The sequence below is a fragment of the Lontra canadensis genome, unplaced genomic scaffold (assembly GCF_010015895.1).
Source record: "Lontra canadensis isolate GAN:19392208 unplaced genomic scaffold, GSC_riverotter_1.0 scaffold40, whole genome shotgun sequence".
In the NCBI taxonomy this organism is placed as follows: domain Eukaryota; kingdom Metazoa; phylum Chordata; class Mammalia; order Carnivora; family Mustelidae; genus Lontra; species Lontra canadensis.
The window spans coordinates 8,900,689-8,926,866 of record NW_022631034.1 but is presented as its reverse complement, the minus strand read 5'-3'; the positions used below and the strand labels follow the sequence as shown (position 1 = coordinate 8,926,866).

The following is a 26,178-nucleotide window of genomic DNA, read 5'->3' as shown; positions in this document are numbered from 1 at the left end:
CTATGGTAGCTTTGGTAGTATCTTGCTCTCTCCAGGTCTCCACTTTCACTTAGATTTTGGCCTGGTATTTCTTCACTGCTTTGTCAGCTTTTCAGTGCTCTTTAGAAGATACTCTTTAAGCTTTATATCCATAATTTATAGATTCTGGATATGGAGAGAGTTGAACCTCTCATACTTCTGGAATTAGAGCTGACAAGTAAACTTTTACTTGCAGATTTTTCTTCACAGTTTTGTTTTACTACCATCATGGCAGATTATGAGGCAAACCCTTGTCTTGAGGGCTAGATTTTCCTTCCCTATTCTTTCACTCCCACCTCCAAATCTATATAGAAGGTCAAAGAAGTAAGACCAAAGTTTTCTTTTGACAATGAGTTCACAATATGTTCAGTCTCTTTGTTGAAAATCCATTTTGTGAGGAAAAAATATTCCTCACAGATGCTCCATAGAATTTACAAGTATATAATCTGGGCTATTTTATTTTTGACTCCATCCAAGGAGACAGGACTATAGGAGGAAGTGAGGTAAGTCCCGAGGCATCCATTCCAAGTGATTATCTTGTTCCGTAACACACATCCACTCCCCCCATCCCAGCTCTGAGGAAGAAGAATCTTAATCTCTCTCTTTCTTTTCTCTGAATGCATTTAACAATTTAGGGTGGGTCAATCCAGTAGGTTGTGTGTAATCCCTGTTGTCTGCTATTCCCCCATTTGTCATTCTAAGTAACTAGTCTGACCCATTGGTGAAAAAACGTAGTTTACCACAATTTTTCCCGAATTATCCTATAAATAGAGGCATTCATCTAACACAGATTCTAATAGTGTATTCCACCTGAGTTTTTATTTGTTGGATCATGATGTCTTGTGGGTAGATAGTACACACTAAATCGTGTTTTTCTTCCCTACATTCAGGCCCAGGGATAGGGATGTTTTGCCAGTGATTATTATTTTCCACCATCTTGAGTCGTGGCAAAAGTCAGAGTTGATGTGCAGTTTAATTTTGTTCTCATCAATAACCCGTGAACAATATGAAGAAGTAGGAGAAATGTTATCACTAGCTACCAAGCTGCTTTATGCATTTGTGATAAATTGACAAATTCTTGCTATTTTTCTTTAGTAGTGTTTATTCCTAAATTCAACAGAAAGTCTTTTATTCAACTATAACTTCAAAAAATTTTCTCCTTTACAGAAGTTCATTTTTGTATCTGTATAATGATGAAAACTATCATTTCTCCCAAACTTTATTCATTTACTGTGTTATTGCCTGAATTCTGCAGATGGAAAGGCAAGATGAAGTCACTTATTTTTATATTCAGGGCAAGCAAATATACTCTTCATTTCCTATCTCTGATTGTGAAATTGTTATTTTATAGGAGCCAAGGGAATATCGTCCTGTGTAATAATGAAACGCATAACCTATGATACTGAAAGAAAATAAGGAATTTCTCCAGCGTAATTAGAGTATGTCTTTGCTCTTTTTTTTTTTTTGAGTACCTCATGTTGGGCAATAAATATAAATATGGCTAGAAAGAAATATTAGAAACCCCAAGCTGATAACCTTCAAACTCAATTCATGTTCTTGTTTGCTTCCAGACTCTCTTTTTAAATCAATATTGATTCAGAATTTTATTTATTCTGAGAAGATATGTGATTATCCAATAATTCATGGCTGTTCTATAGCACAAATTCACTGCTTTGTCACAGTAGTCAAGAAAAATCATTTTTTCAGAAGTACATTTCCAATGCCCCCTAAACATGCATCTTTCAGCACTGCCTATAAAATCAGTCCATGAATAAGCAGCCTGGGTGCTTTATGAATGTTTTCTTTTGCCTGATCAGTGGAAGTGGAGGTTGTTTCTTTTAGGTATTACTTCTAAGGTTGACATTTTAACTGAATGTTAATGACTTGTGTTCATATAGAGTGAATTACTTCAAATGATGATGCAAACTATATAGAAACCAACCCCACAGATTAGAAAACCCTTTCTTAAAGCAGGAGATTGGACATTCTTGATGTAACAGTGGGTGACTTATTATTTTGTATGTTTAGGAAGTTACTCAGGCTGGGAGAAAAACAACCACTATAAGGTCATGGTGCCACTGTATTGTGTGGCATGAATCAGTGCTGAAGGAGTCTCATTTGCATTTTCATTAATCTTGCCATGTCCCACGTGGGGTCATGTTTTTGGCCTAGATGAGTTTCTGGAATGCACATCATTTTCTACAAGAGGCACTGCCGTCATCAGGTGATGAAGCATGGCGCCCTGCCCTTTCCTTCACCCCCACCAAGTGTGTTCCTCTGCAGTGCTTTTGGGATTGCCTCATTCTTTCTCACTGCTGCAGCCTCCGTCAGGCTTCTACCCTCTTATCTCTGAAATACGACAGCAATCTTCTTGTTTGTCCCTCTGCCTTAACTTTGCTATTTCTTCTGCATCATACAGCTACATAAACACGTTAGTTGTATTACTTTCTCAAAAGACTTGAGGAGATTTGTAAATCCTACTCCCAACTCTGAATGATGTGTGTTTTTCTTCTAACTGCTCTCATGTCTCCTCCCCCAGGAATAATTCTTTGCGATGGCTGAGCATGTGCTTTTTCCAGCTTTCCCACATGGTACAGTCTTCCCTTTAAGCATCCTCAAAATTTCTCTCCTCCAAAAAGTTATTCCATAAGTGTCACATCCAGCTTAATCATGGAAACCTTTCTAGAATTACTGTCACTTATAGTCACTGTGACAATTTGACTTAAGTTGGGTTGCATTTATTCTACAATGACCTACTTTGTTATGAGGGTAATTTACACATATCTTGATGCTTCCAATGATCATCCCAAAGGCAGAAATTGTTTCCTTCTTTTGTTATTTTTAAAAAATTTTTTTGCTACTGGGGCGCCTGGGTGGCTCAGTGGGTTAAGCTGCTGCCTTCGGCTCAGGTCATGATCTTGGAGTCCTGGGATCGAGCCCTGCATCGGGCTCTCTGCTCAGCAGGGAGCCTGCTTCCTCCTCTCTCTCTGCCTCCCTCTCTGCCTGCTTGTGATCTCTCTCTGTCAAATAAATTAAAAAAAAATTTTTTTTTTGCTACTATCTATCACTTAATAGATGACAAAATGGAAGTTCACAGACAAAAATGGGAATCCTCCCAAGATCACAGTTTATAGATGGCAGAGATGACATTTAATACCAAGAAATTTGATTCCCAATTTTTATTCACCAGTATGGGATATTGTCTCCATTACTTCCTTTGTTAACTCCTATTGGTCTAAGACATTACAGATTGGACGATGAGTTAATGGAGTAATTTTTCACATCAATGCAATTCTAGGAATCTATTAACTTGCCTTTAATACAGGTTGAATTCCATCTAAAATGATTAGCTGGTAATTGTCCAGATTTATCTCCTATTTGTATTTTCATAACCCAAATTAAAGATATGAATTCAAAATTGCATTGAAATTTAATAGAAATTTACTACAGAAACATCTATTGAGTGCCTGTTATATATGTATACATGAGGCACCAAAGTAGGTAATAGCATTAGACTAACAACCAAGATCTGGTGTCTGCCTTAAAGGAGCTATTCATCTAGTAGGAGAAACAGTCATGCGTATTAGCTTTCCTCTTGCTGCTGTACTGGTTACCACAAATATGTTGGCTTATAATCACACAAATTTGTTGTCTTATAATTCTGGAGGTCAGAAGTCCAATATAGGTCTCAGTAGGCTAAAATGAAAGTACAGGCCTAGCTGCATTTCTTTCTAGAGGCTCTAAGGAAGAATCCATTTTCTTACTTTTTCCAGCTTCTAGAGGCTGCCACATTCCTTGGCTCATGATTCTCTCCATCTTCAAAGCCAGCAATGGCCAGTTGAGTTTTTCTCCTATCATATCAGTCTGACCTTGTTTTCATAGTCACAGCTCCTTCTTTGTTGTTTTTGTCTCCTTCTTTCCCATGTATGGACTGTCATAATTATATTGGGCTCAGCCAGATAATCCAAGAGAATCTCTCCATCTCATAGCCTTCAACTCAATCATACCCACAAAGTCCCTTTTGCTGTGTAAATTAAAATAATTCACAGATTTGTGGGATTTGGATGTAGGCCTCTGTCTACCGCAGCACATGCCTTAAGGCATAGTGTACCAAGTGCAATAATGCAAGTAACAGAAGTATGCGTGTCTCAGAGATGAATGGAATTAGTTATGTTGGGATGGGCTTATATGAAAGTTCTCAGCACTGGTCTCTAATCAAAGTAGGCCCCACCCACTGGCACAGTAGCCAGTAGAAGGTTTTTGTCCTTGTCCTTCTCCTAGAGGGTGAGTGGGAATTTCTAAGAACTATAGGATTTCCTTAGCCATTGTGAACAGCACAAAGAGGGGAAAGGAACACTGTTCAAAGGGCACTATGCAAAACACCTGATTTGGGCTGGAATCAGCAGTACAGAATTGCTAGAAGATCAGGTTTGAAGTGAGGGATGGTAGGAGATGAGGCTGGGAAGAGGGGCCTGTTTGTGAGAGACCATGTGTGTTGGGCTGAGAAGTAGGAACATCTCCCTATAAGAAATGGCAAAGAACATGGTTCTTTATCCCTTGTTAAGACTTTGAGGAAAGAGACTTCTTTCCCTAGATGAAGTGGCGGGTCCTCACTTATAGACAGAACCATAAACATGTTTGTAAAAATCAAGTTTAAAACAAGTATTTCATGATTCACAATTTTCCGGTAGCTGCTGTTGAATATTAAGGGAAGACTTAATTTTGTAGTATACCATTTTTCCTTGCTTTTTGGAAAGCTGTCTGACTTGGTCATTTGTAGTAATTCCAAGTCCTACTTTTTCCCACCTTAGAGTTCTCTTTTTTGATATCTAAACCACACTACATTCTCTGAAAAATATACCTGAGGGAATAAAAGTAAAGGTTTCAGGTTTTTGGTTTTTATAACTGATTAGTGGTAGTTACATTGTCATTTTTCTTTCAGAAACAGATTGCTTTTAAAGAAAAGAGTCTTTCCAAGCATGCCTGGCTGCTTTATCTTACCATTTGCATTCAAGGAGTCATGTGAAATCTGCACCCATGATTTGAATTAATTACTTGGACTATTTTCCTTAATCCTCATGAATGATTTCTAGTAACAAAAATTGCATTGTGTAATATTTGCACTGTGCAATACAGCCAACTATAATAACAAGTGTGTAACTTCTATAATGAATATTTTTTAGTGACTCTGTTGTCATAATAGTTTTGGTGATCTGAAAATCACATGAACTCAAGAAGCTCTTAAAATGATTACCTAATTATAATTACTTTTTCTGTAAGTTAGAAATATGAATTATATTCAGCTAGCTAAGCCATGTGATAGTTCAGCATTGTGGCTCTTTTCACTTAGCTGGCCTTTCAGTCTATTTATTCCAGCGATGCAATTAGAGCACATGAGGGCCTCAGAGAAAGCAAGGGCCTGTATTGATTTCAGGAAATAAAAAATTTGCATGACAATATGAATTCTGCCAGCACATGGGGCAGGCTGAAGTCATCACTTTCCAGCTGTCATTACTATATGGAATCAGCTAAATCTTATCATTCGACTGTGGCATTAGTGTATTTTCAGCTGAAATATAAGGCAGCCAGGATTTATAATCAGAAAGTGTCAGCTTTTCAGACAGATTTGACAATAGCATTTCATTTACACTGTAATCCACTTTTTCACTTTGTAAGGTACAAATCACACCAAAATTGGAAGCCAGCCTAGATACTTTTTTTTTTTTTTAAGTAATGTCTTCACCCAACATGGGGCTCGAACTCACAACCCCCGAGATTGAGTCACATGCTCTCCTGACTGAGCCAGCCAGGTGCCCCTTCAGCCTAGATACTTTTAAAGCAGTTTTGCCTATCTTTAATGTAAAAAGCGAATAATTTAAGATCAATGTAAGTTGCTAATCCCTTTTCATCTGCCTCCTCTTCCCACCTATCTGTGGAATTTCTGAGATCACCAGTGAGCAACTTCCTGCCAAGTGGCTCAATATAGGCTTTGGTGTCAGACCATGTGCCTTTCAGTCCCACCTCCGCCTCTTGTTAGCTGAGTGGGCTAGGGCAAATTAGCTCACCCATTGTACCTCAATTTCCTCACTTGTAAAATGGAATAATAACAATGGCACACCTTACAGAATTATGGAGCATTAAATAACATACACTGTGCAAATGGGAGTACAATTCACATTGTTTTCTCTGTGCAAAATGGCAGTTTCATGTGCAAAGTACTTATAGTAGTCCCAGATACATTCATTTACTAATCATTTTTCTGTGGAATTTATAATCTTCCCTCTTTCTTGGAATTCTTTCGCTTTCCTGAATGTCACTTTTCTGTTTCCCTACCTATAATTGTTTAATTTTACCTTTTATCCTTAATTGTGAAGAGGTCAGTTCCCAGTTGGGCAAAAGCAGACAAGCAATCAGGAAAAGAGAAGTTGACGGTGTGTCAGAGAACCCAACACTGAACTATATATAGACCATTTCAAACAGGAAATATTTTACACACTTCCCCTTGAAGTAGAAACAAGTATTGGCATTGTAAGGTATGGCCAGCAGGATCTGACTAGACAGAGTGGTAATCCCAGGTGGGACAGGTTCTTAGTCTCTCTATGGCTTGTTTTTTTTAAATAGGCTAATAATGGTTTTCAGTCTACCTACATAATAATGTTAATAAGAACTTGGAACAGCACTTAGCATTTAATGCTAAAAACATGTTAAATACTATTGTTCTTGTTGTTATAATAACATTATAACTGACAGATCCTGAAGCTCTCCTTTATGGAGTTCATCACTTCATGATATAAACTTTGTGACTTCCACGTATTTATCTCAAGACTTGACCCAAGATTCCAGTTTCTTAACTCTGGCTGAATAACATCAGATGTCACTTCAAAATCAACCTCATGTTCTTTTTCTTATAGCAACTTTGCAATTTCTTCCACCTGCTAATGTTCCCAAACTATTTCAGTAGCATCAATCTTAAGTCTAGGCGAAAGACTAAAACTGATTGAGAATTATGGGTTCTTGGTCTGTAGTCACTTGATTTGAAGCCATCTTTAACTTCTTTTACCCTCCAAGTCATTCATGAAGTTCTGTTTATTTTTTTCATGTAATTACATTGACTAATGATGAATGTTCACTGGGGACTTACTAAGTGCCAGACACTGTTCTAAGCACTTTTGCAGGTATTAATTCATTGAATCCTTATAACAACTTTATGGCATAAGCACTGTTGTTATCCCCATTTACAAATATGGAACCAAGACTCAGAGGTGAAATGATTGTTTCTGTGCCACACAGCTGCTTCATGATGAATCTTGAATTTCTCTTTCCATCACTCCTGCCATCACATGGGCAGTGGCTCACATTACTTCACCTCTATTATTACAATAGACTCCGAAGTTGATCTCCTTGACTTTACATTTTGCCCTACAACTTGTATGCTGCTGGTAGATTGCTCTCTTTAAGCACTGCTTTTACCATGTGTCATTCCTTTGTTCAAAATCCTTGTACGGCTCCCAGTGGCCTAAGATGTATAAAATAAATTCCATCCCAATTTTTCAGGCTTTCTGTAGTATGATTCTGTAGTATCTATTCAGCTTTATTTTCCCCTCCTATTATCCCCAGTCAGACTGAGTTTTTCACCATCCCCACAACCATCATCTCTACCTTCATTCATTGCTACATGACTTCATTCATTGCTACAGGTCTAAACTACACCCTTCCATCCCCAAATGTTATGGCTCTAGGAACCCTTCCTTACTAATCTCAACCAAAAGTGACCTTTTCTTCCCTGGAACTCTCATAACACTTTCTTTGTACCCTTCTTATGATATCATGTTCTGCTTTGTATTGTAGCAATTCTTGTACTTTTCTTATTTCTCTCCCTGCTCATCAGTTTGTTAGCTTGTTGAAGACAGAGACTGTTTCAGCAATCTTGTATCCCCTGCAGCATCTATTTTAATGCAGAACACATAATAGGTGATCAATAAATAGTTACTGAATTTAACAGAATTCTAGTTTCATCCACCCAAAGTGTTTCTCTTTTCGCTCTTGTTTCATTCTAATCTTTCATAATCTCACTCCTTGAATGAGACCCTCTTGACTGTTCTAGTCCTTGATGAAACTGACTTTCTCAGAACTCTTGTAACACTTAAGGCAGATAACCACACAATCGAGTTCTTGATTAATTGTTTCATTTGGTATATTCACTGTTCATATGTTACAACAGAGGGTCTGGTAAATAAAGATTCTCAAGAAGTGGGATGCCTTCGGCTCAGGTCATGATCCCAGTGTCCTGGGATCGAGTCCCACATTGGGCTCCTTGCTCGGCAGGGAACCTGCTTCTCCCTCTGCCTCTGCCTGCCTCTCTGTCTGCCTGTGCTCGCTCGCTCTCTCCCTCTGTCCCTGACAAATAAATAAATAAAATCTTAAAAAAAAAAAAAAAAAGATTCTCAAGAAGTATTTGTTGCATGACTCAAATGTTGATCTTGTCCCACCAATTAAGGTCTCCAAGATGGGGACAATGCCTTATATAACTTCTGTGGTGCTGGTGCTCTTGGCATATCATAGGTTCTTTATAAATATTCACTGACTCTTAGATTTCTGTTCCATGTGTGCCTTATCTTCCTGTTGTCTTTTCGTCAGCCTGTGATTACACCAAAGAGGCCTCTGAGTCCTCAGAACTCATGTCCCCATTTACAGGCAGAGTTGGATTCCTGACACATGGGGATTTTTGCCAGTCCCTTTTGAAATGCTCTGTTTAATTTCAGGATGAGTCCTTCTCACGGGGACAAATCCCTAGAGGAAGTGGTGGGAATGCTTAGGTTGGGAGAGAAGCATCAGGGGTTTGGGATTGCAAAATACAGGTCACTGACCAGAGAAGATTTTACAGAACTTCGTGTCCTGGGTCTCATTACACAATGCATGTCATGGGAAAAGGCCATTCTGTGTGTATCTTGTCCTGTTTAAAAACAGGGATAGTATATCACATTCATGATGCAGTAATAAATGACATCTCCCCAGATGGCATGAAGCCTGTCAATAGGATCTTCAAAAACTCAATTAAAAATAATATTTATATAATATAATAATGACTGGTATATACCATATAGCCAATGTGGCAGACCCAACTAATATTTCAACTTTTTGAAGGAAAGCCTTATCTACTGAGAGAAAGGGGAGAACTAAATAAGCAGGCATCTCTATTATACTATGCATCTTGTGAGCACTCAGCAATACTTGGGGATGGCAGATGATAGAATGGCTTTGCAGACCAGAAGGGCTGCAAGTTTTGTTGCCCTGAATGGAATCTATAATATTTCCACATAGAACAGTGGGAGATATGTGTACGCTATGCATAGACTATGGTCCTTAAGTCTTCCCAGTCTTGCTTCTTATCGGAGAGAGGGAAAGGATTGGCAGATGTAACCAAGGCATAATTGATGTTTCCCTGGACCAAAGGATGAATTCAACAGTGTGCTGGGCAGTAGCCAAGATGTAGATTTTTCTTTATTAATATTTCATATATATTTATTTGTGATTTCATTGGCATACATGCTTAAATAGTCTTTGTTTTAAATGCAGGTAATCCAAGGACATTTGATCCTAATTTCAAGGGGCCTATTGCCAAAAGGTAAGCAATTCTTTTCCTTGAAATATATTTTTTAACAAACACAGAAGGCTTACTTTTGGTACAATTTTCTGGTCACTGGAAAATTGTATCTGCTCTGAAGGGGAAATGACTTATTTTTAGCCAAAATTTCACCTTATTTATGTAGAGAAAATATGGAAAATAAATATTTCCATGACTCATGAATATCCTTTCCTATTCAGGAACTGAAATGTATTCAAATTATTAGACCAAAGAGTTTGTATTGCTTAAAAAGAGAAGCTTGAAAATGTTCTACAAGACATAATCACTATGTAGAGAAGCAAGCACGTTGCAGCTGTTGTTTTGTTCACCTGTTTACTCTGTGTTTCACCACTGCAATGCAGAGTTGCTATGCCAACTTCTTCCACACCAGGTATTTCTGCTACCCAGTTTCCAAAAGCAGAAAGCTTTTTTAGAGACCACCATTCACCACTGCATCGTGTAAGCTTCGGATACTTTAGACTGCTCTGGGGAAATAGGTACTTATCTCTACTGGTGCTTCTCTCTCAAAGTTGTGTGGCATGTAAAGACTATTCAGTAATTCACGGTCTCTTTTATTATTACTTTCACCCTCTATTCCCAGGCTTCCTTCTAATCAGGAAGGGGTTTGCAGGGTAGAATAGGTAAAAATGAGGAGAAAATCATGCTGTTGGTAGCTGGGTTTTGCTTAGCTTTGACTTTGATTTCTGGTATTTGTATGTCGATAAACTGCTAGATGGAATAATGATCAGCATGCTTGTTTGCTCTTGCCAACCATCAGCATGTACATTAGCATTTACTGTTAATGCCTACAATATCCCAGCTCTAAACAAATATGCATTCAGTGTATTCTAATGCTGCAAAAAGCCAAGTCATTTGTTTGGGATTATTTATTTGAAGGTGTACCAGTGCCTTCTTTAGATTAAGTCTGAAATCTCTCATTCTTTCCATGATAACACCATGGGTACATTCTGTTGTCTGGTATACAAACAGCCCCATTCAGTATGTAGGTTACTTTTACTGCATTTGCATTGATTTTACAATTGTGAGAATTGAATCTAGCTTATTGGCCCTAAGGGACCTCTAGATAGAATCGGATTCAACAGTAGTAGTAGTTGTAGCAATAATAATAATAATAATAATAATAACGTGCTGCCACATTTGGACAGACAAAATACAGATTAAAGGTGTGCCTTTTGTAGCCATAGAGAAGAAGGCAGAGTTTGCCTGGCTGCTTTAGGTGTGGGGAAGAAGTTGAGATCTGACTTTATTTATTTAGAGTTTAATGATGGAAGCAGGTAATCCAGGTAAAGTCTAAACTACTGTGATAATCACTATGAAGAAGGTAATTTTTTTTTTACTAAGGGATGATTTAGGCACCACAGAGGCCTTCAAAGGTGGAATGGTCATTATTTGGGCATACCTCCCCCATTCTTAAATCCAAGACCAGGGGGAAGTGTTGTAAAACCATAGGGGCTTAACTCTAGGAAGACACAGTTGACCCATTTGTAACTTTTCTATAATGCCCTTCCTGGGAAAGTAATTGGGGGTGTTTTATGAGCAAATGAGAAAGCCCAGATTCTTCATTTTACCTCGGGCAGCAGGGCCAGCTTTAATAATGCCTTTTGCTTACAGATACCACTTCCCCTCATAGAGATACCACTTCCCCTTATAGAGATCTGCATTATTATCAGATATTCAGGCCAGCCTTTCCAGCATTCTCTCCTTGTCAGTCGACCCTGTTCTGTACACCTGTCTCCGTCCACAAGGATATCATTTGTACCTAGTGATCACTCAACTGTAGTTATTTCTAGGAGAGGTGAAGGAGTGATGGTAGGGCCATGGGATGTATTAACTCAGTTTCTCATTTGTTCCCGTCTACTAAGAATTGGACCTATGGGAACCAATGACCCGTAAGATTGATCCTCTCCACCGAAGGGTGATTTTGATAGTTTAAGTTGTTTTTCCAGTCCATTTTGAAAAGTAGTTATCCAGTGCTCAGGCTTTGTCCCCTATCTTCAACAGATTTTTTTAGAAAGTTTTTTTTTTTTAAGACTTTATTTTTTTGACACAGAGAGATCACAAGTAGGCAGAGAGGCAGGCAGAGAGAGAGAGGGAATCAGGCTCCCTGCTGAGCAGAGAGCCTGATGCAGGGCTCGATCCCAGGACCCTGGGATCATGACCTGAGCCGAAGGCAGAGGCTTAACCCACTGAGCCACGCAGGCGGCCCAGAAAGTTTTTTTTTTAAACATTGGATTGAGATTATGAGCTTGGTAAAATGAAGTGGCAGTGAAATGAATGCAAATAGAAAACAAAGAAATAAGCCTCTTTTGTAAGATGCTACATGAGAAATTCCATGTGTGATTTAGAACCAAGAAAAAAATTTTATTTAATGGAGAATTAGTATATTTTCTTCTGTTAGATAAGGAGAGCTGTGTAATCCACTATATTTCTCCTTTTGTACTGAATTCTAGAAAGCCCGCTGATAAATTTAATTTCAGTGCCAGCAACTACATTAGTCTTTGAGTCAAGAATTTATTTTCGGGAGTTTGAATTTCTATTTCTATTTTAATAACTGTTGCACCCAGGTGTTTTAAGTCATTTCATTTAAGTTTTCTTTTTTCTGGAAAGAGGCAGCATATAGGTAGACAGGTAAATAGAAATAAAAGGCCTACATATTCCATAATTGCCTTTTTCCCTTTATACACAAAACAGATGAAGGACATAGGACTGATACTAATCAAATTGGTAGGTTTCACAATGCTGAAAATAACTATTATTATGAAGGGTAGAAAATCTGTCTGAAATGTAATAAGATGCCTTTATTTCTACCTAAAGCATTGGGAAGATGTGACAAATCCACTATCATTTAAGCAGTTCAAGAAGAGAAAGAAGCAGGGTTCATTAGGGATGTGGTAGAGGGGATTCACTCACACAAAAGAGCTGGACTAAATGACCTCTAAGTCCTTTCCAACCTTGAAATTTCACAACTAATTCAATTAATGCCAAAGCATAGAAGGAAGAATCCAGCTTCTGGCCTAAGTGATAAACATGTAAAGTACTGTACTGATATCCTCTTGTGAATTCTGAAGTGCCATTATCAAGTACACATCTCAAATTATTGTGAGAATATAATGCTTTCTCTTAAATTTATGCAGTTCTCATTGGTTACTTGTTGAAATAATTGGTGTGCTTTTTTGGTTATACCAATTATAACATCATTATTTTTATTTCCTTCCATTTCCTTTCATATTTGGAGACTATTTTAAAGTTTTCAAAGGGAGTGCTGTGGATATAGGCTTTTTATTTCAAACTATTTTACAAGTCAAAATGGCTTGTAACTTCCTCTCTTCCGTCACGTTCTCTCCAGGAGTGATTTATTGTCTAACACTCTCCTCACACTGATTTTGTGAAGGTTACCAATGATTTCCATCTTTCCAGGTGTAGTGGGTGGTGTCTTTTGTTTTAACCTCACAGCAACATTTGACAAAGGTGACCATTCTATTTTTTGAAGCATTCTTTTCTCTTGGTTTTTTTGACCTCATACTCACCTACAGCTTCTTTTACCTTATTGGCCTCTACTTTTCAGTATTCTCAATCTTGGCTTGATCTCCAAATGTTGGAATGACATAAGACTTGGTCCTTGGCCATCTACTCTTCTCCTTCTCTAGTCTATTTTTAGACTAAGCCAATAACTTTAAGTATTATTTGTATGTCATTGACTCCCAAGCTTGTATTGTTACCAATGACTCTTCCATTGACCTGGGTATTTCTGGATTTCTCTGCCTACTTGACATGTCTCTTTGAATTCTTAGTACTTACTCACACTTAATGTGGCCCAACCAAGCTCTTGATTCCTACTCTCACTCCAAATTCTAAACCTCCCCCCTCAGTTTTTTCCATTTCAGAAAATAATACCAATATCCATTAGGTTACAGATCCTTGGTTTCTTTTTTTTTTTCATCTCCCACATTCACTCCATTAGGAAGTCTTACTGGCTTTAGCTCCACGATATATCTCCAGGCCAATGGCTTCTCCATCTTTCCCTCTACCACCTTCATCCATGTCTCTATACATCCTGCCTATACTTTTGCACTGGACACTAGAATGGTCTTCCTTTTTAAACTCCTACTTTTCTTAAACCTTATCCATACAAGACCCTGAGTGAACTTTCAAATCATAGATGAAATTATGCAGCTCTTCTACTTATATATTTTCAATAGCTTCCCATAGCACTTTGATAATATCTCAAACTTACTGGGCCTTATATGAGTGCCCTTTGTGTAATTCACTGATTTTTTTCTCTACCACTCTTTCTCTCTTTATCCTCTCATTGTAGCTGTACTTGGATTCTTTGAAATTTTTGAACGTTCTGAACTTACATCCATCTTGGAGACTTTGTGATTGTTATTCCTCTACCTGAAATTTTTTTTTTATTTTTTTAAATCATTTTTTAAAATTTATTTTCAGCATAATAGTATTCATTGTTTTTGCACTACACCCAGTGCTCCATGCAGTCCATGCCCTCTCTAATACCCACCACCTGGTTCCCCCAACCTCCCACCCCCCTACCTCTTCAAACCCTTCAGATTGTTTTTCAGAGTCCATAGTCTCTCATTGTTCACCTCCCCTTCCAATTTCCCCCAAATGCCTTCTCCTAACTCCCCGTGTCCTCCATGCTATTTGTTATGCTCCACAAATAAGTGAAACCATATGATAATTGACTCTCTCTGCTTGACTTATTTCACTCAGCATAATCTCTTCCAGTCCCGTCCATGTTGATACAAAAGTTGGCTATTCATCCTTTCTGATGGAGGCATAATACTCCATAGTGTAGATGGACCACATCTTCCTTATCCATTCGTCCGTTGAAGGGCATCTTGGTTCTTTCCACAGTTTGGCGACCGTGGCCATTGCTGCTATAAACATTGGGGTACAGATGGCCCTTCTTTTCACTACATCTGTATCTTTGGGGTAAATACCCAGTAGTGCAATTGCAGGGTCATAGGGAAGTTCAATTTTTAATTTCTTGAGGAATCTCCACACTGTTCTCCAAAGAGGCTGCACCAACTTACATTCCCACCAACAAGGTAAGAGGGTTCCCCTTTCTCCACATCCCCTCCAACACATGTTGTTTCCTGTCTTGTTAATTTTGGCCATTCTAAGTGGTGTAAGGTGATATCTCAATGTGGTTTTAATTTGAATCTCCCTGATGGCTAGTGATGATGAACATTTTTTCATGTGTCTGATAGCCATTTGTATGTCTTCATTGGAGAAGTGTCTGTTCATATCTTCTGCCCATTTTTTGATATGATTATCTGTTTTGTGTGTGTTGAGTTTGAGGAGTTCTTTATAGATCCTGGATATCAGTCTTTTGTCTGTACTGTCATTTGCAAATATCTTCTCCCATTCTGTGGGTTGCCTCTTTGTTTTGTTGACTGTTTCCTTTGCTGTGCAGAAGCTTTTGATTTTGATGAAGTCCCAAAAGTTTATTTTGGTTTTTGTTTCCTTTGCCTTTGGAGACATATCTTGAAAGAAGAAACATTGTTAAAATGTCTATACTGCCTAAAGCCATCTATACTTTTAATGCCATTCCAATCAAAATTCCACCGGTATTCTTCAAAGAGCTGGAGCAAATAATCCAAAAATTTGTATGGAACCAGAAGAGACCCCGAATCGCTAAGGAAATGTTGAAAAACAAAAATAAAACTGGGGCATCATGTTACCTGATTTCAAGCTTTACTACAAAGCTGTGATCACCAAGACAGCATGGTACTGGCATAAAAACAGACACATAGACCAGAGGAACAGAGTAGAGAGCCCAGATATGGACCCTCAACTCTACGGTCAGTTAATCTTTGACAAAACAGGAAAAAATATACAGTGGAAAAAAGACAGTCTCTTCAATAAATGGTGCTGGGAAAACTGGGTAGCTATATGTAGAAGAATGAAACTCGACCATTCTCTTACACCGTACACAAAGATAAACTCAAAATGGATAAAAGACCTCAACGTGAGACAGGAATCCATCAGAATCCTAGAGGAGAACATAGGCAGTAATCTACCTGAAATGTTTTGCCCCCAGACCTTTATATGGCTGGCTGCTTCTTATCATCCCTCTCCTAACTGCCATTGCCTAAGAGGTCTTAATGACAACCCAGGCTCCCAGTCACTCTCCCACCTGCCATTTTTAGTAGCTTCAACTTTTTATTTAAATTCTAGTTAATGAACATAGTCACTCTCTGCCACATCACTTAGTTGTATTTACTTTATAATATTTATCACTACTGAAAAACTGCTTTAGTACTTTCTTTGCTTACACAGTTAATGCCCAGTCTAAAATACCAGGTCAATGAAAAGCAAGAACCTTGTCTGTTTTGTTGATCATTCTATCCCCTGGATTTAGAAAGTCCCTGACACATATGTATTTGTTGTACAACTAGGTGAACTATTACCCTAACTTCAAAACTGGAGATGTGCTGGGAAGGATGGAAGCTAGTTGGAATAAAGGCAGGGTACCATTTAGAAGACTTATTTCAGTAATCCAGCTGAGAAATGATTAAAACATGGACTAAGACAGTGGCCCTGGGAGAGAAGTTTAAGAGCTAATGATAAAGCAAAACTTTTTAAGGCTTTCGTACTGACTGTATGTTGGGTGTAGAAGAGAGAATTTAGCATGACTAGGCCTGATAGTCAGATGGGCTGTGGTTATGATTACCAAATAGGGAACACAGGAGGAGAAGGATGGTTACGAAGGGTAGAGAAAACCGTAAGTAAGTTTAGATTTAGAAGTGTTGAATTTGGGATTCCTGTGGCATACCCAGGGAGGAATATTTAGTACAAAGTCAGGAATATACTTCTGAGGCTCTTTGAAATATTGATATATTTCTTTTAACTAAAAAAGTATGTAAATAAAGAGGAAAATTTTAAAGCATATTAAAGTGTAATAAAAAACTTTAGGGGTCTGGGTGTGCCCGGGTGGCTCAAAGCATCTGCCTTTGGCTCATGTCATGATCCCAGGGTCCTGAGATCAAGGCCCACATTGGGCTCTCTGCTCAGTGGGGAGCCTCCTTCTCCCTCTTCCACTCCCCCTGCTTGTGCTCTCTCTCTCTGTCAAATAAATAAATGAAATATTAAAATAAATAAATAAATAAATAATACCTTAAAAAAAATGTAAGTTTTCTCTTCTGAGAAATACTCCCTGGTCATCCCTAGAGTAAACTGTATGCACTTTCTTGGTGCTCTCAGAATACTCTGTGTACTTACAATACTGCATTGTAATTAGTTGTTTGCTTGGCTTCAATTAAACCATGGGTTCTGCTAAGTAGTAACAGTTTTGATCATGTTGTACCCTCTATTCAAATTTCACCAGTGAGTTCCCACTGCTAAACATTAATTCCCATGCCTAATATATATTCACATCCCTACACAAATTTATCTTACTATATCTGCCTAAACTACTTTTCCTCCCCGTGCTCTGTCTCTTGCTCTGTCTCTTTCTCTATGGAGTTTCTAAACCCTTGAATGAACTTTCTTTTGAATCAAACCAGTCCTGTATACTTCTGCAGGGCCTGAAAATTTATTATATCAGTGCCCTAGAATTACAACTCAGGGATGATAACTGGCACTAACAAAGTCACAAGAGACTGATGTATAATACCAGAATACCAATGCAGTAATTTACATTAAGAAATTCAATGCTGAGCAGACCTGGTGTTCATGTTGGCCTGACCAGCACATTGCTCCCTTTAGGCAAACTGTATGAAAAACCTAATTATTAAAAGGTTGCTTGATGAGTGTATAGTTCGAACAAGGGAATTGCATGAGTAGAATATCTAATGGCTTCAGGGGCTGGCTGCCTATGGTGTCTCTCAGTGGAGTGGGATCCTTACATGAGTTTGATTTGGTGCTCTAACCTTGAGTGTGCTTGAAGGGCAGAGCTGTTTGATCATTATTTGCAATTCTCTTTAGATATGTTAATAAATTCAATAAGTTTAAAATCAGGCTTGCTGGACTAGGAGGCTTATAATATCATTGAACTGATTATGTACATTTCTGCTTTAATTTTGTGTTTATTTCTTAGTTTAACTCTTGGAAAGCAGCATTATTTTATGTACTCTCAAGTTTTGGGGAAATACTTTACTGTTACATAAAGTGGTAGTGTTCCTTGCTTAATGGCCCTGCTCAGGAACCACCCCTTCTGACCCCAGTCTCAGTGTATCTTCCCTCCACTGAAATCCTGCAGCTTTTGGTGTGAATGATATTCAGTACATTCTACTTGTGATTGCTTTATAACTTTTGTACTCATGTATTATTTTGTCATTTGACTTATAATTCCCTTGAAGGACGGAGATCTGCATTCAGTATATATGTGAGTAATTAACGACAAGGGCTGTCTTTCCCCCCACCCCCAATAATACTACTAGCTAGAGCATCTGCTCCTTTGATGACATTCTGATTTTAAAGAATGGGGTTATTTCTTTCATGGCTGTGCTTATAAATGTTAATATTCTTCTAATCTGCACCTTTCAGATTTTTCCATTAAAAAATAAATAAAATGAACAAAGTCCATCCCCATGTCCTGAGAAGATAATATATGACCTTTATCATAGGCTGCTAACTGTAGCAATTTGGACTTTATTTTTTCAGACTTGGACCCACAGGTCAAGCAAATGGTCATAACATTTTAATGGCTTTGCTCTAACATAAAATGAATGAGATAAACAGAATAAACTGAGCTTTTTACACTGGGACCTATAAATCTTTGACCTGCCTTGACCTAGAATACTTGGATCTGCACTGCATACAGTGTCATGCCCTCTGTGGACACTTCATAAAAACTAATTGAAAATTGGTCTGAGGTATATTCCAAAAGCCCTAGTAATACAAGTAGCTCAGAGAACTCTGATGCTATTTCCTTATTAGCTAAGAGTTGAATTTAGGAATTTGAACTCCCATATCATGCCACTGTCATCTGAAAATGGTATAGAATTTGGATAGCTTCTCAGCAAGAGTTTTAAATATGACTTTAAAGTCCTACAGTTAAAACCTATTAGTGAGGCTTTACTTATATATGGTGACTGTTTTGCCTCAAATATGATAGTGCTATGGCTACCCTGCAGCCTCTTGTGTTTTTCCATAGGTTCTATGTCACTCTGCTTCCTCTTCAGCCTCATTTTCCTTTATTCGTTGAACAAATATTTTTAATACATGTAACTCTGTGATAAGAATTATGCTAGTTGGTGATAACACAAAGATAGGATGTCCTTGTCCTCAAGGAATTAGATAATAGAAGAAACAGGCAACTGAGAAAAATTTTATGGTTCAATGTAGGAAGTACAAGTGGTGGGAGAATACAACCTCTTAGCTGTGGAAGTCTTATGTGGCTGCTATTCCAAAGACTAGTATTGATTTATTTTCATTCAACAAATATTTATTGGTCATCTGTTATTTGCCCAATATCTTATAGGCATTAAATACATAGTGATAAGCAAGATAGATACAGCACCTTTTTTTTTTTTGGAAGAAGGAAGAGACAGGGCAGACAACATCTGAAAAATGAACTGACAGTATCACAAAGTGAAAACTATGAGAAAGAAAACAAAACAGTATGATGTGATGATGCATAGCTGAGGATGGGGGTGGGCTCTAATTTAGACTTTGTGGCCACAGTAGACCTCTTTATAGAGCTGACAATTGAAATGAGACTTGAGTGGTAAGGAGGAACTAGCTATACAGAGATTGAGGACATGGCACTTCAGACAGAGGAATAGCAAAACATTAAGTCTTTAAAGCAGGAATAAGCTACTGTGTTCAAAAAGCAGAATGAAGGCTGGTGTGACTGCAGTATGATGGAAAGGAGATGGGGTTGGGAGTGGGTTGGTAGGTGACTCCTGCAAGCACATTACAGCTTGTGTGTATAAGTGTGATGCAGAGCCATTGGAAGGTTTTAGGGGAATGAGTTAATCTAATACATGTTCTTAAAACTCATTTTTACTGCTGTATAGAGAATGATTTTTAAGAGTCCAAAAGCAGCAGCAAGGAGATCCATAGGAAACCTTTGTAGTCATCTAAGTGGAGGAGTCAGACTTAGACTAGGGTGGTGGTAGTGGAGATGGATAGATGTGAATACATTCAATATATTTTTTGGTAGTAGAGATGACAGTACTTACTAATGTGAGATGAGAGAAAGAAAGAAGTCAAGGAAAACTGCTAGATTTGTAAGTTGAACAACTAGGTGGATGATAATTCTCTATATGAAGAATGGAAATACTAAGGGAGGAACAAGTTTGCTATCATAGGACTTCTATTTTGGCTGTGTTATGTTTAAGTTGTAGAGTAATAGATATTCTTGTGATGATGCTATAAATAAGCCTGTAGCTTAGTGAAGAATAAGGTGAGGGCTAGCCATTGAGAATTGGTGGGGGGTGGTTATTGGTGTAGAGATAATATTTAAAGCCAAGTGTCTGGATGATATCACTTAGGAGGGTGAAGAAGAGACCTAGGGATAAACTCTGAACTTGACCACATTTGAGGGGGGTCAAGCAGAGGTAGAGGAGCCAGCAAAGGAGACAGAAAAGGCACCCATGGGTTAGCAGAAAAGCAAGGAGATTGCAACTTTTTAGAAGCTGAAAGTAGTGATACAAGAAGAGATGGATGGGTGGATAGATGGATGGATGGATGGATGTGATCAACTGTGTTGATTGCTTTGGGAGATCAAGCAAGATAAAAACTAAGAAGCGACTATTTGATTTGGCAATACAAAAGTTATTAGTGACCTCGTCTGCTCAATTTCAGTGATGTGGTGGGCACTTAAGTCTGATAGGGAGAGTTAATTAAAGAATATGAGGTGAAAACCTGGAGGTGCCCACTAGAAACAACTCTTTCAATAAGTTTTATTGGAGGATGAGGGGGATCTGAGATCCAAGTAGAGTTTCTAAAGATAGAGGATACTAGAACATGGTAGTGTATGGTGCTAGAGATGATCCAGGGCGCTATTGATGCAAAAGAAAGGGGAAATTATAGAAACAAAGTCCTGAAGATGAAATTCAGAACGTGATTGGAGAGTGGGCTTTGGTAGGAAGAGAGATACCTAATCCATATAGCAAGATGGTAAGCCGGGATTAGGTGTCAATAGTTTTGATGATGGAAAGAGGGAGATTGTTATTTCTTGCTTTTAATTTCTCTAATGAAATTGAGAACGACAAGGATGGGCTGATGGTGGTAGTAGAGGTGGTAGCAGGCCCATGTGTGTGAGGGTTGAGAGGAGAATGTATGAAGCAATCATTTTGGAAAGTGAAGAGGTGAACATGATATATTATTAATCCAGAATACATATATTTTGCATTTCCCATATAGAGTTTATTATTCTAGTCTTACAAAAATTTAAGGGAACCCAAAATTTGGTCACTGTTCTAATGGAGCATAATGATTTTTAGACACATGTTAGATACCTAAATTCTGTGAACAAAAATATCCTTGCGGCATCTGGGTGGCTCAGTCGACTAAGTGACTGACTCTTGGTTTTGGCTCAGGTCATGATCTCAGGGTTGTGATATCAAGCCTCGCATCGGGCTCTGTTCTCAATGTGGAGTCTGCTTGAGATTCTCTCCCTCTCCCTCTGCCCCTTCCCCCTCACACACTCTCTCTCTCTTAAATAAGTAAATAAAATCTTAAAAACAAAAAAGAGATCCTGAGGTAGCTGGAATTGAATACCAGTACCTTAGGGGTACTTCACATACTAGGAATGTCTTGAATAACATTTTGAACAAAGAATCATGTTATTAAAGGAGGCTTCTTTTATGTGATGGCTTAAAGACAGGCAGATGTGCTTAGCTAGTGTGGAAAGCAGGGGATATAGATATATCACATAGCTGAAAAATAGAGAAGATCGGCATATGTATGAAATATTGGAGATGAAATATCAGCGGCACTTTTTTTTTTAGTTATAATGGGGAAGATCATGCATTAGTCTTTTCTTTCATTCATAACTCTTATCTCTTATGTACTGTGGGCATTCAGAAATGACTAAGATGTAGACTATGCTCTCAAAAAACTTAAAAACTACTAACTTCAATATAAAAAATTACTTGATACACAGATATATGGGCATAATTCAGGGGGATAGAGTAAAAGGAGTGAAATGAATAATTATTCCCAATGGGAAGGATGACAAAATGTTTCTTGAAGGTATCATTTGAGCTGGACCTTGGAAGAGGAGAATGATTTTGATAAGAGAATGAAGAACAGAATCAGACCCATGGAGGCCTATGTTGCAGATTAGGTTCTCCGGAAACAGATGGTGAGCTGGATTTGGAGTGCAAGCTCCTTAGTAGGGATCAACACCAGTGAAAAGAAGGGAGGAGAGTGGGAATGCACAGAGCAGGATGTCCAGCTGTGACCACAAGGCCTCAGCCCACCCAGCAGGGAGCTTTAGAGTGAGTACTGTTCCTCCCAGGAGTCTGGAGTAACTCTGAAATGGCCACATCTTTATGAGCCCGCTTGGCTCAGTCCCTGGTTTGTCAGCTATCTTGGGAGGGCATGACCTGGTGTGAAATGGCTGAGGCAGACTGTGAAGGTCCTGGCACATAAAGGCTGTTTATGACCACACTTGCCCCAACCAGGCAGTAAGTCCTTCTTGAAGGGAACCCGGGTGGCGCATCTCCAGGGGGACCACAGAATGTGAGAGCATGGTGTGTTCCATGGTGTTGCAGAGGGCTGGAACAAATACTCGTGCAAAGCCCACTTTGGGAATGAAGCTGAACATCTTGTTTGGAACTATGGAGAGGTTTCAAGGGCACGATGAAGATTTAGGACTCCCTTTCCTTCGGGGCTTTGTTAAGGAAGTTATGTAGGACTATGTGATCATTTAATGGTCTGCTTTTAGGAGAGAACCCTGCGTAGTGAAGCTAGGGCAGCAGCACCTCTTAGAAGTAAGAGCTGCCACAGAACACAGCTGCTTAATGAATTCGTGTGTTGCGGGGAGAGAGATAGACTACATATTGTGTCTATTTCCATCTGGCCTCTTATTCTTGGATAATAGTATCTTTGATGTTTCATTCACCACAGACATTTGACTCTTCACCTTTACTATGATGACAACTAAAACGTTTCTCATAGACCCATAGCTTCTTTTCTTGGAGAAGCTAAAGCTTGTTTCTATTACTATACACCTGTATACCACACACCATATTATGATATCCCTGTGTCAGAAGAGTTTATTACCACATGCTTTTCAAATACTGTTGTATTCAGGCTGTTTTGCAACTGAATGAATTTGTTTTTCATTTGTTCTTCACCATTTTAACACTTAAAGTTTGAATTCTTTTGGCAGGACAATGAGGAGAGAAACTATTTTTCTGTTTAAAAACTGGATGCACTTTGTGTCCATTTAGAGCAGGAGACATGTGAGTGGGCACAGTGGGGAAGCCAGTAGGGCTGAAGGCAACAAACAGCTTCCAAAGGCTTGGGCGCAGGACTGTGGGACTTTCTGTGACTGTGAAATGAAACCTCTGGAGGCAATACTAGTAATAGCATCTCATTATGGAATTTCTGAGTCATTCAGACACCAGCAGTGTGGAGCCAGGTTCCTGAGTCTTAATAGAACCAAAAATACTGGTTCTATACTCTGGAAATACTCCAGAAATACTCCAGAAAACCCAGAAATAGAAAGAGCATTATCAGGAGACAGAAAGGAAAGGCCTACTAGAATTTTCTCCACTCACTAACAGCTGACCTTAATTGCTTTTCTTAATGTAATGACTATGCAACAGTTTGACATGAAGGTTATTTTCCAGTTAGATCTGTGAGAAAAAGTTAGTGAAGTATTATCAAACTTTATTTAGGTATTGGTATTTAATTTAAATCTTTTCCAAATTGTGCATTAGGCTTTTTTTAGATGATTTTTTTGCTTGGTTGTTTAAGTAAGGAATTATTAAATAAATGTGAGTTAAGCATTACTTGAAATGCCTTTCTATTTTGGTAATGAAACTGTCACTCAGGCATGGCCCTTCACTTGATATGAGCTTGTCGAAATCCTATATATAGCCTCTCAGAGAAACAAAACAAAACAACAACAGCTCTTTACTGTTAATGTTATAAACCCAAATGGACCAAGTGACAACAAACCTCACAGCTGTGTATTTTAAAAGTCAGGACATGATAAAATAAGGCTAAAACTTCCCAACACATGTCATATTGTCATTTTGATTTAAGTTACTTGTTGGACATTTATCCAAGATGTCACTGTGTTTCATGATTTACAAGTATAGATATCACTTTATGTGCTCTAGACTTTAGAATTCAGATCATTCTGCATTTATTTCAAGCTGGAAGTCTCCTATTTATTTGGTGAAATATCTTCAAGAATTAATTCCTTCATGTTGGTAAAGTTGTGGTCCTGCAAAATATTATTTATCTTATGTTTTTTGGTAATCTGTCATCTATTCTTCATAGGTTGCTTTCTGTCAGAAATGTGAAAAAAAAAGGCTCAACGTCAAAAACTGACATGGGGAGTTAGGAGAAGGCAGTTGGGGGAAATTGGAAGGGGAGGTGAACCATGAGAGACTATGGACTCTGAAAAACAATCTGAAGGGTTTGAAGAGGTGGGGGGGTGGGAGGTTGGGGGAACCAGGTGGTGGGTATTAGAGAGGGCACAGACTGCATGGAGCACTGGGTGTGGTACAAAAACAATGAATACTGTTATGCTGAAAAAAAAAAAAACCAACCTGAAAGAAAAGTGTTGTTTGCTCAAAATTTAAAGTAAAAAAATTCACACTAGAGTTGATGGTCTCCATGTACCTTATTCTTAATGTTTCCCTCCTAAAAACATTCCATGGTAATGCGCATTTACATTTTATAGGTCCCTCTTGTGCCCTCCAGTAAGTATGGAGGAAGTGCGGAAGGCGCTATTAGTTTACATTTGTGCATTTGATATCACAACTTGTTTTTTTAGATTTAGGAAACCAAACTTACAACCACATCATCCACCTTCTCCATATGCATTATCCATAATTTAATTTAATTTTGTTCAATAAAAGAGGGAATGGAACTCCATCTCTTCCTTTCTGGAAGAGGTTTGATTTCCCATCCCACTGCCTTCACCTTCCTCCCTAAAACTCTGGCTTTGATATGTATGCATAATATTTGTGCTGAATTTATAAATTTATTTAACATTCTTGGTTCCCTAACTATGTTATTATAGTTTTGGTGTGCTATTTATTGACTCTGATCTGTTTTGGATTAGTAGACCATGTCTACATCTCTAACCTGATATGCTGTTTGTATCATTTACAATTTCACGGGGGGAGTTAAAACTAACACACATAAATTTTAGCAAGTTGTTAAGTGCTAAACCATGATGATGATTGTAAGGGCAATAGAATTTCCAGTTATAACAGAAAGAGCTCAGTCAAGTGATAAAGATCAGAATTAATGTAAAAGAGAGCTTTTGAACTGAGCCTGGAAAGATGGATTGGATCAGTATTTTGGGGAAAAAAAAAAAAAAGGACGAAGGATTCCAAGTTAAAAAAAAAAAATCTATAAAGGCAAGAAGTCTTCATTCAGCATTTAGAATACCATCCTAAACATAGGGCTTCATCTCCAGTAGATATCCTCAAGTCCAGTTTGCATTAGAAGCTCAGCCCAGTTACTGAAATTTACTTGACTTGTACCCTCTTTGAACTGGACCGGTTTTTTCCTTGGATTGGTCATATTGACTAATTGACTTGATATTGAGTAGATACAGTCTCAGCATCTTTAATGAGGAACACAGTATTTTTCTCTTAATATCTCTAACTTTTGTTGCCTGAATATACTAAAATATGAGGAGCCCTTTAGCTACAATCTTATGGTTTGAGAGTTCAATTTTAATTCCCTTAAAAATCAGAAGCTGGTATGACCAGTGCTGAATTGTTTACACCCCTGAAAATATGCAGAGTAAAATAAAAATATGTTATTTCCTAGTTGGATCAGCCATAGAAAGTATTTTGTTTTAAGGAATTATTCATTTATTTAAGTAGGTAATACATGTGGGTAAACATTTCAAACAGTACAGAAAAGGCATAGAGTCCCTAGCACCTCAGAATCCTGTCTCAGAGACAACAAATACTATCAATGACTTGTGTAGCCTTTCAAATAAATGTATGTATATAAAAGTATATATTTATATGTGTATATATATATACACACACACACATATATACATATATATCTTGTATATCCCTTTTTCATATAAAAAATAATAGCATGCCATAATAGCTTTCCCTACTGTTTATTTTTTTCTGTTTTTAACCTAACACTACACCTGGGAAATCAATTCATCAGTACATACTGAAGTCATAGGAGTTTGAAGAGAGGTCTTGAAAGAAATGTATTAGATTCTTAAAATTTTATTATTATCCATACGATTTCAAGAAATAACTTCCTCAGTACTCTTCTTTGTCTTCTAGTCACATATAAAAGCCAAATCCACATGTTTCTTGTCTAACTCTTAGCCCTAGTTACTCCCTGGCAGAATCAGTTGCTCTCTTATCTGTGTT

General features: G+C 38.0%; 1 protein-coding gene across 3 annotated transcripts in view; it reads left to right on the top strand.

Moving 5' to 3' along the window:
* SLC44A5 (solute carrier family 44 member 5) overlaps positions 1-26,178 on the top strand; it is a 393,104-nt gene that overhangs the window by 209,968 nt on the left and 156,958 nt on the right. For all 3 annotated transcript variants that reach the window (XM_032870125.1, XM_032870124.1, XM_032870123.1), the window contains exon 4: positions 9,595-9,643. In XM_032870125.1, coding sequence (XP_032726016.1) covers positions 9,595-9,643 — 49 coding nt within the window. The remainder of the gene's footprint in view (positions 1-9,594; positions 9,644-26,178) is intronic.